Source organism: Lutjanus erythropterus, chromosome 20, assembly GCF_056507025.1.
Source record: "Lutjanus erythropterus isolate fLutEry1 chromosome 20, fLutEry1.hap2, whole genome shotgun sequence".
Lineage (NCBI taxonomy): Eukaryota > Metazoa > Chordata > Actinopteri > Lutjaniformes > Lutjanidae > Lutjanus > Lutjanus erythropterus.
Window position 1 is genome coordinate 33972046 of NC_139336.1, and position 12545 is coordinate 33984590.

A 12545-nucleotide genomic window follows, 5' to 3' on the forward strand; every position below is an offset into this window, starting at 1 on the left:
GGAGGGAAGACGGTCATAAAGAATATATAAACACCAACAGAGGACATTACAGGAGGGATCGCTTCATCTTTTGCTCATCTTCATGATATATTCACAGCTGAAACGTTGAAACACTTAAACCACATTCAGACTGGATGTTTTTCTCTAGACGAGGTGTGGTGAGTTTAATGTCACCTCTGCTGCTCAGTGATTTTAATCCTGTCCACAGAGGATATGTTGGTCATTTTTTATCTCCAACTCCAGTAATAATTACAGCCACACTTTAACTAACTCTCCTGCAAAATCATTGGTCCAGTCCAGTCCAGAGGAACTTCTAGAACAGTGGTGCCCAACCCTGGTCCTCTGGGACCCCTGTCCTGCATGTTTTAGATGTTTCCCTGCTCCAACACACCTGATTCAAATGATCAGCTCATCATCAAGCCTCTGCAGAAACCTGACAACAGCCTGATCATCTGAATCAGGTGTGTTGGAGCAGGGAAACATCTAAAACATGCAGGACAGGGGTCCCAGAGGACCAGGGTTGGGCACCACTGTTCTAGAGGATTCCTGCGGGTCACAGGATTCCTGCGGTGTCTTCAGCTGTGAAACTGAATTGTTGTTGTTGGTGTTGCAGTGTGTTGATCTTGGGTGAACTTGTAATTGTTATTGCTGAAGCTGCTGTATTGTGAATACGTTCTGTCTTGTAATTGTGTTTTTATATGATAGTGTTATAGCAGAGAAGTTATTCTCTGTTTCCTGCCTGGGGACTACAGATGAAAATTAGATTATAGCTAACTCTGGTATAGTTAAGTAGCTGTGCACTGTCCCTGCTTAATAAACAAATAAAATAAAAAACAAAATAAAAGTAGGAAAGTGACCTGGAGTGGGCGGGACAGGGTGTTTTTTATGCCTAATATAACAGTCGAGTCAAAGTCAGAGTCAGGGACGACTGCACTGCGACACTAATTGAAGGACCATGATATCCTGACGAAGTTTCCATAGTAAAGGAGCGACACACAAGAACTGCATGTGTATGTACATTCTTAATTTGTTCACTTGTGCTTGTATGTGTTTTACTTCTGCTTCGCTACATAAGCAATCGCCCTCTGGGGACAAATAAAGTTGGAAGTTGAAGATGAAGTTGGACTGGGACCAAACAGCCTCTCAGATCGACGGAGGTCAGTTCAACAACAGGGACTCTGGGGACGACGAAGACGAAGCAGGCAGGGGACAGGAGAGGAGCAAGAAGAAGGTCAAGCATCAGCGGCTTGTAGACCCAGAATATTTTCATTTCTAACTCAGTCAATTAAGAGTTTATTTCAACCAAACCAGAGCTGGGGATTGATGGACCAGCGGAAAGATGAACCGTACTGAACGTATTTTGTTTCTGTCAAGTTTTACGAGTTTACAAGCTCATCTTTCTTCAGTTAAAAACAGAAAATTGTGTATTTCTGTTTAATAAGAAGAGTTTATTTTGATAATTTATCAGACTAGAAAAGCCGACAGAGCTTGTTAAATGAAGTAAACTGGCTGCTTACATGCATCTCCCAGCTGAAACTAGAAACACAGATGTCTGACATAAGAAGGAAACTATTTCTTTACATTCTGTTGATCATTTTATTTAACTTTTTACACTATAATTTTTACATATTGCTCCTTTAAATGGGTACTCCACCGGTTTTGCAGTATATTTGTCATAGTTAGTTTCTCTCTCTTCATACAGCAGAGAGAAATCAGTCATAGTTTCCACAGGTCCAACAGTCCAAAACACAAAAATATTCAGTTAACTATTATACTATATAAGACATAGAGAAACAGGAAATCTCCATATTGCAAAAGATGTTTTGCATTCCTGCTTGAAAAACTTTTAACAATTACTCAGTTATCTAAATAGTTAGTTATTGGTGCAACACCCAAAGCCTCGGGGTTAAGATGCTGACCATGAACCCAAACGTCCCTGGTTTGAGTCCAGCTCGTTTGTTTCGTCTCTCTCTCCCTCATTTCCTCTCGACTCTCAGCTGTCTCATTTAAAGGCTTTTACATCAAAGGAAAAGCAGCAGCCAGACAAGCGATTCTGGGTCATTAAGAGCGAAACTGCGGTTAATTCCTAAAATACACAACGCCTTGATGAGTCAGCAGACAGGAGAACGCGTTCGAACCACGTGAAACTAAAAATAAAATCTCCAGAGACGTCCGAGCCTCCAACTTCACCTCGTGCAAACTTTTTTTTTTGTTTCAGATATCTGAGATCCCAAACTCACATCTCATGAATCTCTCCTGACAGTTCAAACAAACTGCTGTTTCAGACACGTGCAGCTTTAAAATAGCAATAGTCAATAATTAATTAGCAAGTATGACTTTTAAATCAATGCTTCTAGCTTTAGATAAAAAAAAAAATCAAGTGCACTGACTCTCACAGTTAGCTGTCTGCAGTATGTTTCTGAGCTGTGTTTTGGATGCCTTGCAGGGGAGTTTCTGACTTTTTTTTAAGACCTCAGTATTTATCTACGCCTCCAGAGTGAGATCTGGGCTGCAGAGCACGCTCACATGCACACCTAACACATGCAAACATGCAGAATGTACACAGATTACCTCCTGGGTCATTAAAATCTTCCATCAACACCAAGAAAAATAATAATTTACAAGATCTAATCAGAGACAAAATAACAGCACCTGCTCCTGCTGACAGTGAGAGTAAAATGCCCCTGTGCTGGCGGCTGGTGCTGCACTGCAAAAAAACCCCAAACAAAAACTGAGAATCGTACCTGGTAGTGAGGCGAGTAGATGTTACTGGAGTAACCCTGATGCAGAGCAGCTATGTCCATGCCTGCACAGCTCAGCACTGACAGATTTCAACCTGTGTTCTCCTGCTAAACAGCAGCGTTGTTGCTACACCGGCGCTCTACAGCAGCACGCACAGACTAACACAAGCTGGGCATCAATAAACCATCAGCTCTCATCCCCCGCCGTGCACGGCTGCGAGAGGGAAATGGAGCGAGTGTCGCCAGAGCAGCCTCCCTCCCTCTCTAACACACACACAGTTGGGTTAAAGAAGCTGAAGCACTTCCATTATGTAAGCCTGGATAAGCTCCTCCCATACTCACACACACCCCCACCCATCCCCTCCACCTCCTCCACCGCCGCCTTTCTGCGGCTCACAATCTTGTTTCCTCACTCTCCGACACCATATGGACACACACGCTCTGAAAGATTCACCTTTCATTCACAGGGTTTCACATGAATCACAGCCAAGAGGAGAATCAGCTGCTGCCTGAGAGTCAAACTGCTCTGCTTTACATTATATCACTCATTCTGTTGTTGTCTCTTATACTCCTGTAGTCAGACCCTCCAGGGTTTCGCTGGCCTTTTTTTTGGATTGTTGAGTCCTAAAATAACTGATTCATGGCAGCTTTTTGAATAAATTAAAATGCATTTTGCATTTTTTGCAAAACTTTTTTGTATAATTCATTAAAAATAAAAGGGATCTTGTTTCAGAATAAAACCCTGACAATTTTCTTTTGCAATTTTCACTTGCTCCCTCAATTCCTCTGCAAAAAATGCCTAAAAACACTGCAAAATGCATTGCAATATTATAGAAAAGATGTTTTATGCCTCAACAATCCTAAAACCAGCCCACAAACTCCTGGAGGGACCGACTTATCCTGCTGTAGTGGTGGCTGAAACATCTATACACAGATGTCTGACTGGGTTGAAATGATTTGTTTCATTTGACTGCAGGGATTCACGATGATATCAGCATGCAGGGGTGGAAGTAACTAATGGCAAATACTCAAGTTACTGTAATTAAGTAGATTTTTGTTTTAGGAACCTGTGCTTTTATGAGTAGATTTTCAAGTCTGTACTTTTACTTGTACTTAAGTATTCATTACTATGCAATCTAGACCTGCAACTATTTTTATAATCAATAAATCATTTTGAGTCATTAGTCAATTGTCCGAGGAAGTTCGCCTGGACTTCATAAACCTGCATGTGAAGACATACGGCCAACACACCTGACAGCAGGTAACTATAGATCACAGAACAAATCTGTTTCTATGAATGGTTCTTGAATGAGTCCTGCCAACAGTAATATATGAATCCCACTGAAGGAGAGACCTGATGTTCTTTGAAATAAGACTATATACTATAAGACCTATATTGGTATCAGCAATTGGCCAAAATGAGTTGAGAAAATATCTGCAAAGTCCAGTCAAAAGTTGACTGTTACTCCAAAACTTAAAATATTCAGTTTACTGTCATAAAAGATGAAGACAAACAGCAAATAACCACAACTGTGAAGAAAAAGCTGAAAGCCGTCCCAAAAGATTTGTGGGATGAAGAAAATAAATACTATAAAACAATTATCATAACTGCTGCAGATTAATGTTCTGTCGATCAACTAATCAATAAATGAACTCATTGTTTCAGTGGCGGATCAGACAGACGTGTGGACAGAACAGAACAAGATGAGAGAAGCCGATGATCTCAAGTCAGCCGTTCATTAACTAAAAGCAATGTTCTGTCCAGCCAGGCATCACACACACACACACACACACACACACACACACACACACACACACACACACACACACACACACACACACACACGCTGACATGTGCAGCGTTACATCACAACCTACAGCAACATGGCCGAGCGGAGGGAAGAGGCAGATGTAACAGATAATAAATAAATAAATGCTCCACAGCGTGTGACTGTGTTTCCCTCCACAGAGACTGAACTCCTGCTCGCTCGCTCGCTCGCTCACTCGCTCGCTCACTCGCTCTCTGTTGTAGCTGCAAAAACACTTTTCATTTTTGATGACAGTCATGTTACCCTGATCCTTTCAGTTTACTTTAAGCATGTGTTTTTAAAGTATAATGAAGAAGAGGAAGAAGAAGTAGAGATGTCTTTGTATGGAGCTTTTCAGAGTCACAAAGTGCTTCACAAACATACAGTGTTTGTTGCAACCTTTAAAGTGTAACTGCACCCTCAGGTCTGAGCCTCACTTCAGCCTCTGCATCAGTTTGAAAACAGTGGGCAGTGAGGCTGGGAGGGGTGTTGGGGTGGTTAGGGTTAATTTCAGGGCTGATTTAAACAGGAGATGCCCTCCTGAGCCATTTACAACCAGTGATTTTTATAATTTTGGTATGAAAAGTCAGTATAAACCAGGATTACGGTACAGACAGATCATTCTGAAGTAGTTTGCAGCTCAAGTGCGCAGTACCTGTTTTTAAATATATATATCTTTTGGGCTTTTTTGACACCTGAAGTGAGGACAGGAGAGGGGGAGAAAGGCAGAGGGGGGTGGGATGCAGCAAAGGGCCGCAGACGGGAGTCAAACCCACAGCTGCTGCCGACGCTGGGGCGTACGCCTCATCAACTGAGCTACCAGCCAGCCGTGCAGTACGTCTTTAAACAGAGTCACTGAATGTTATCCTTTGCCTAGTCTCATACTCAGCGCTGGAGGAAGGTCTGGCTCCACGTAAACGCATTCTGCTATATGTGAAGAAACACCCTGCCTTGTTTGCATTTCTTTAAACCAATCACAAACATCTTGGGCGGAGCTACACCCAGGATGCAGCGGCAGTGCTGCTGTAAAATAGTGATGGGAGGGAACTTGTTTTTTTGGTGGAACATTTGCACATCAGGAGGAGGTCTCTGGTATTAAAATGACTGCATCACAGGTAACAGCTGTTAGCTTGTTTACGTTCGTACTGTTCGTGTCCCAGGTGCTAATTTGCCGTTTTCAGCGTGCAGGTTGCCGGGGACTTTGATGAAAACATGGAGACAAACTCAGCGATGCCAGCAGTGTGCCTCTGGTGAATCACACTGTGAGTCAGATTCTCCTTTGACCTGCGTGCTTCTGTTCATCATGATTACATGAGCTGAAACACTTCAGTTAGTAAAGCCACCTTTACCTTATGAATATAAAGATAAATTTTAAATTAAATTTACTATGACTGAGCAGAGAGGGTCGTATTTTCTGTTACTTCTGACAAAACTCTGCACTGTAAAATCTTGTAAGAGGAGTTAGAAAGGAGGAATTTATTTTAGGTGCATATTTATACAGTAACAGTGCTCACGGTGAAACTTATGGACTGCAAAATTAAAAATTTTAGATTAATTAATTATGCAATAATAACATCTCCTTTAACCCTGCAGCATAATAAATGATTCATAACAAACTAAAATGTGGTTGAAAATACATATCTTAAAGTGTCAATTATTGTATTTGTCAACTGTTTTATAAACAATTAATGAATGTTTAACAATATAATATAAAATAGTCATAATCATATAAAACGTCCTCATGTTTTATGTGAATATTAAATAGACCAGTAATTCCAACAGTGTGGCTGCAGAACACAAGTTTCAATTTCATAAGATGAAATAACCGAAAAATATTATGATCAGTTTTATAAAGGTAATCAGAATTAATAAAACAAGATTTAAACGATTCGGTGACAATTCACTTTAACACCGGACCGTATCTTAGATCTCATCATTGGTATGATCAGTCTCAGGCCCCGGATGATTTTCAGATTTCAAAGTGCACCGTGGTGTAAAAGATCTGAGTGTAATGGAGGCTTAAAAATCATCCTTCATCCTTGACTCACCAGGAGCAGCAGGTACAGGATCTGTGAGTTTTGCTTCAGTGCTGAAACATGGAGCCTGAAATGTGTTTCAAGCTCTGAGATAAAACTAAAATACAGAGCTACCAGCACTAACAGAGAGCGTGTTTACATTCGGTTCTTATCTCCCGCTCTAATCTGCTCTCCTTCTCTCTGGCTGTCATGAGACTGAACATCTGGAGCTCTCACACAGCTGGAGTCTCACAGAGGTGGAGCTGATCGCAGGAGAATGGGGGGGCACCAGAGAGCCACAGGCTGAACGAAGGGCTGCAGGTGGAGGAGTAACATGGGCTGAGTATGAAATGATAAAAATATCACGTATCACTGAGAGAGAGAGAGAGAGAGAGAGAGAGAGAGAGAGAGAGATGGTCCACAGTATTTCATGCGTGGCTGATTAAACTCGATGACTGGGACTTGCACAGTCACATGCAGTCAGCGTGGGAAATCCTGATGTGAATAAAAACCCTGAAGGCTAAAAACACTAAACTTATACATATGCATGTGTGAATGCGTCCACGGGGCCGTGGACACAAAGTAACACATGCATGAACACATCAGGGTTCAAGAGAGATGCTGACGAGTATGGTGGATTTTTTTTTTGCTTTTCCAAAATCAAACGTGCACAGATTTTCTTTAACTGTGTGTTTGCCTGCTTTAACGTCCAAACTTGTTACTTTCAAAGCCAAAGACAATTTTATGTGCCAACTAGATTATTTTTGTGTTTAAAAAAGCCACTTTTATGCTGCTGTTAGTGACTGTGTCCTGCTCTTTTCTTAATTAGTGTGTGCTTTATATTATTATTATTTTGTTTGTTTGTTTTGTTTGGTATTTTATGTCTATTCAGTGTTTATTTGTTTAATGTGAAAAAGCTGATAAAATTATTTATTTATCATTAAATTGTTTATTGTCCCTGTAAACTGCGTACGCTCTGTGTGAGAGTGGAAACATTAACAGCCATAGCAACAGTAACTAAGAGGGGCGGGGTTTATTGAGTAGTTAACTGTTATGAAAATTAAAAATAAATGGCAACATGGTGAGTTCAGTGACAGTGGGAATTTAATATATTCACATATTTTTCTCTCAGGGCCTCACGCTCACCTGTGTGTCCAGTGTCTTCTTCTCATTGGTCAGCTGCTCGAGCGACAGCGCCGTCCTCTCTGCCTTTTCAGTAGCCTGGAAAACATATTTATAATATTTACCTCCACATGGTGTGTTAATATACAGATACACAAAGATGATCAATTACAAAACAAGCTTGTTTTTCTGAAAATATTTTCTGCAATCAAGAGAAAACTGTATGTTTTATTATTGCCCATTACTTGATCACCAGATTGATCACTAGTTGAAAAATAGGTCCAAACATGTGAAAACAGGCAGAGACTCTACCTGTTTTTAGGTGGATCTCAACAGGATTAATTTTTCACTATTTTCTGACATTTTATGGAACAAACAACTAATGAATTCATCAAGAAAATAATCAACAGATTAATTGATAATGATATTAATCGTTAGTTGGAGCCCTGGTCCTGTGCAGTATCAGATTTTTTTTATATTAGAACTGATCAGTTTTTGGGATTAGCATGTTATGAACTGTCCTGTTGTCTATTCTGACAGGAATAAACAGACTCTTGTCAACTGATTCATCCCAAACAACCAAGTCTACATGAATGAATTCTTAATATAACATTAATTTAAAGCTGTAGAAACTGTTTTTGGCCACTAGAGGGCAGTGGAAATAAGCTGTAAACACAGCATCACCATATTATCACCGTATAAAGTATTTAAGTCGAACATATTAACAAACAGGTGTTTATTTTAACACTATTATTAATTTGTAGTCTTATTTGTGTTCATCTGATGAAGTTCATTATTCACTCTCTGTTAGCTGTTTTGGTTTCGAGCGACTCCAGAGGGAATTATCTGACTCTTTAGCTGCTAAATGCTCCGCTGTGTTCGCCAGCTCGTCTCAGCCGTGTCTGTCTGCTGTTTGTTGCTGAGCAGCTGGTGTACAGTGGGTTTTTAGAGCTTTTTACTCTGAAAACAGCTGCCTGCTGCTGCTGGAAACAACATTGATGAGAGCAGTGGAATTAAATCCAAACATTAAAGCAAAGCAATGAGCTGAAAGATGCTAAAACGCCCCGTAAAGCTGAAGGGAACAGAGTCGGGTGATGGCTCTCTGTCGATCTGTCACCACACACAGCAGCACAAATAGTAATTTGATCCATTATTAATATAATTTTTGTTTTTCATGTTTTATACAGTGACACAAAACATCAAAAGTTAATACTCAGGTGCAAACTGACGTTAGCACTTAAAAACCAGAGCTCCATTAACAGACCGCAGAGATCAGAGGTCATTTAAAATCTTGGCTAAAAAAAGGAACGGCGGCTCTTTACTGATTCCGCCTCGAGCTTGTTCAGCTATTTCACTTTTTAAATCCCTTTGTAACGAGCGGCGTGCAGCAAAGAGGGGAAGTATGAAAGCTCTGACTTTAAGGAAAGAGAACAAAACCCTCCCTTATAACTGCAAACTGTAGCTCCACTCTGTCTGTTGTTTACTGCTCCATTTATGCTTCTGCTGCTGAGACGTCTCACGTGTGCAGAAACACCCACAACTAGAAATATAAGAGCATAAACACAGAATGTGCAGAGTGTTTCTGCAGCTCGAAACACACCAGTGAATTTGTTTTAAGGTGCATAAAGAAGACAGATGACAGAGAGGATAGAATGTATAAACAGAAGGAAATATTTGGCAACAGGAATTTAAAGCCCACATCTCTAAATATCAATTACAAACTATTTATTTTGTTATTTAGTTTTCATTCTTTCCATTTATTATTCATTTTAGATACATGAATATTTTTTTCCTCTCTTTCTTCTGTAAGTCATTGTTTTTCCTCTGTCGGTCATTTCTGTACATTTCATGCCTGTTTCTATCAGTTATATCTGTAAAGTCATCACTGCACTGATTTTGCAAAAGTAAAAAAAAAATAATTGAAGAACCGCTTGGCGTCAGGTTCCTGCATCATCCTGTCAGGATTTATTTCACAGTAACTCACTGTATGTTATCCCTCACATATCTGAGATCCTGGACTAGAGGGAGCACGATCCCCAGAGATCTCGTGGGATTTGATGCGGTGCAACAGTTTACTGTAGTAAAAGTTTGCAGTGAGAGAAACAGAAGCAGAAATAAAATGAGTCTGGATGAGAAAATGATGGAGGAGACGCGGGTTGTTTATTCTTTAGCCAGAACAGGAGGTGAGATTTAAGCTAATGTGCTGCTGGCTAACATTAGCATGAAGAGCTGAAAGTTTAGCGTCAGCTGCTCCGTCTCCTTGTAGACTGTCTGTCTGGCTGATTGACTGGTGTGTCCCTACATATCAGCCATAACTCAACACGTCACTGTTGTTTTTGTAAACTTGTACTCAGGAAGTTCCTCCTGATTGTCACAGCAGTTTGATTTTGCACTTGAACACATCATGATGACTAGCAGCCAGAGAGCTGACTGACTGCAAAACTGTGAAAGAAAAAAGCAGACTGGTGCGTAGGTATCAAACTCAATGAGAGTAACGTGTGCATGTGTGTGTTAGTAATGTTCCAACAACATCAGATTATCTCGAGGCCACAGTCAGCAGTGTGAGAGCTGCACTACAGGAAAGAGACGGATTATTAAAGGAAGGGCTACTTTCAAAGTCCACACAAACTATGTGCTTGTGACATTTTCTGTGTTTCCCTTCAACAAGACCACAAATAATCTGTTAACAGCCAGAAGCAGACTGAGTTATCTTGGTGAGAATCAGCAAATGCCAACGCGCTGATTCATCGTCTGAGACTGTTTACATGGGGATAAGATGTAACGTCGTTTTCGGCCGCAGCAGGCAGCTGTTTTCAGAGAGGAGGCTCTAAAATCCCACAGTACACAACCTGCTCAGCAGCAAACAACAGACAACTGGTGAACGTAGTGGAGCATTTAGCAGCTAAAGACACTGATATCTCCCTCAGGAGGTGGGAGGGACCAAAACGCTCAAGTAAAGTGGACAAAGGACACAGACATGACTCTGAACCTGCTGGATGTACAAATAAGTGACTAAAAACTGCATCATATCCACTTAAAAGGTGATTTTATGTCAATATTGTGTTCACACCTTCTGTGATAGCAGGTTCAAGTTAAAGTTAAAATATTTGATTCCACAGGTATGTGGATTCACATATGTTCGTGCATATGTACTGTGCCGTCACACCCCCAGACAAACAGGGCTCCCCCAAAAGCCACGGTATGATTCAAACAGTGGCGATGATTAACAGGAGAGAAATATTTTGTGAAACATATGATAACTGACAGCGATCAACAACCTCAGCTGCTCTTTTGTGAGAAGTGACAAATCAAAAATGTTGAGATCCACTGTTTTTTTTCTTGAATAATGTTATAACATCCTCATATCCCCCCTTCCCTCCACAATCTGTGGGTCAGCTGCACTAAAACATTATATTTACAGTATATGTGTTTTGTCTTTGTCAACACAATTAAAACATCCACACATCTGTGTCTACTTAAATGCACTTAAATGCACCACAGTTGATTTCCACCACTGACCTCACTTGTGATCTTACCTGTATGAGCTCCTTCTCTCTGCACTGACTCTCCTCCTTCAGGGTCTGATAGTCTTTCCTCGACTGCTCCACACTCTGCTCCAGTTCTGACACCAAACACAACACCAACTTTAACAATCGGCTTTCGACCAAAAAAAGTTTAAACGTAGTAGAGATTCATCTGTTTACCTTGCATGGTCTTTGCTGTCCTCCTGCTGTCCTCCTCCGCTGTCTCGAACTTTTGTCTCTGGAAAAAAAGGAGAAATACGAGCTAATCGCTCACATAGTAACATTCTTGTACCTTGAGCTAACCGAAGAATAACGACCTTGCCGAAGAAAAACATGCGAGGTTTGTGGAGAGAATGTTTCCCTTAATGAGGCCACTTTCATGATGCCCACGAGCAAAAAAACACGTCAGAGTTACAGTTTAGAGCCTCACAGACGTGCACTTCATTACACGTCTGCCTCACGGTTGAAGAGTTTCTGTAAAGGTTATGATGGCTTTATTACACCTAATAACATTCCTATGACACTTCTAGACCATCATGCTACTCAGCTCATCCAGTCCTGTTTTCTTCAGTGAAGAAATATCCCAAAAATCTGATGCATCTTTTATTCTACAGATGTCAAACTATTTACAGTTTCAGTTTCTACCATCTACAGCAGTGTTTTGTGACCATTTTGCTGCCACTTCCACATCGTCTTATCTTATCTTGATGCATGAATGTACATGATAAATACTAAATGAGAAATAAAAGCACCTGTGGGTCCTGACCCGGTCTCTAGGAATGACTGGTCTAGATTACAGTAATTCCCTCCACACGTGCTTCAGTCAAGCTGCTCTAAATTGTCTACAATTGGTTGAAAATGCAGCTGCACAGCTGTTAACTAAAACTATCCGTCCCTCCCACATTATCCCCGTTCCTGCGTCACTCCACTGGCTTCCTGTAAAATTCAACAAAAACTACAAGATCCTGTTGATGAGACGTCGCCTTCAGTTACACCTCTGATCTCCTTATTCCTCATTTCACTTCTCCTCCACTCTGATCCTTGAATCTCGGCCTTTTACAAATAAAGCAGATTTTGTTGGAATCTTTGTAACCCTGAGCATTTTTATTAACATTACTTAGAGGGCTTTCAAATCAGGGACTCGGACCTGGATCCGAGTACACTTGACCCATAAGTCCAGTTCGTTTGATTAGACTGAAAACACAGAGTGCAGTTTTGTATCACAATGTTTTAGAAAAGCTGCCATGAAATCAGGCATTTTAGGCCAAAATAATCAGCTTGGAGGGACTGAATGATGGAAAAATGTGAATGAAAATGGTTTTGTTTAATTTAGTT

At 40.7% G+C, this 12545-nt stretch overlaps 1 protein-coding gene across 1 annotated transcript in view; it reads right to left on the reverse strand.

The window, feature by feature from the left end:
• clip1b (CAP-GLY domain containing linker protein 1b) overlaps nucleotides 1–12545 on the reverse strand; it is a 37455-nt gene that overhangs the window by 10400 nt on the left and 14510 nt on the right. The window contains exons 13-15 of the mRNA XM_084746151.1: nucleotides 11391–11448; nucleotides 11223–11308; nucleotides 7711–7785 (exon numbers count right to left, since the gene is read on the reverse strand). Coding sequence (XP_084602277.1) covers nucleotides 7711–7785; nucleotides 11223–11308; nucleotides 11391–11448 — 219 coding nt within the window. The remainder of the gene's footprint in view (nucleotides 1–7710; nucleotides 7786–11222; nucleotides 11309–11390; nucleotides 11449–12545) is intronic.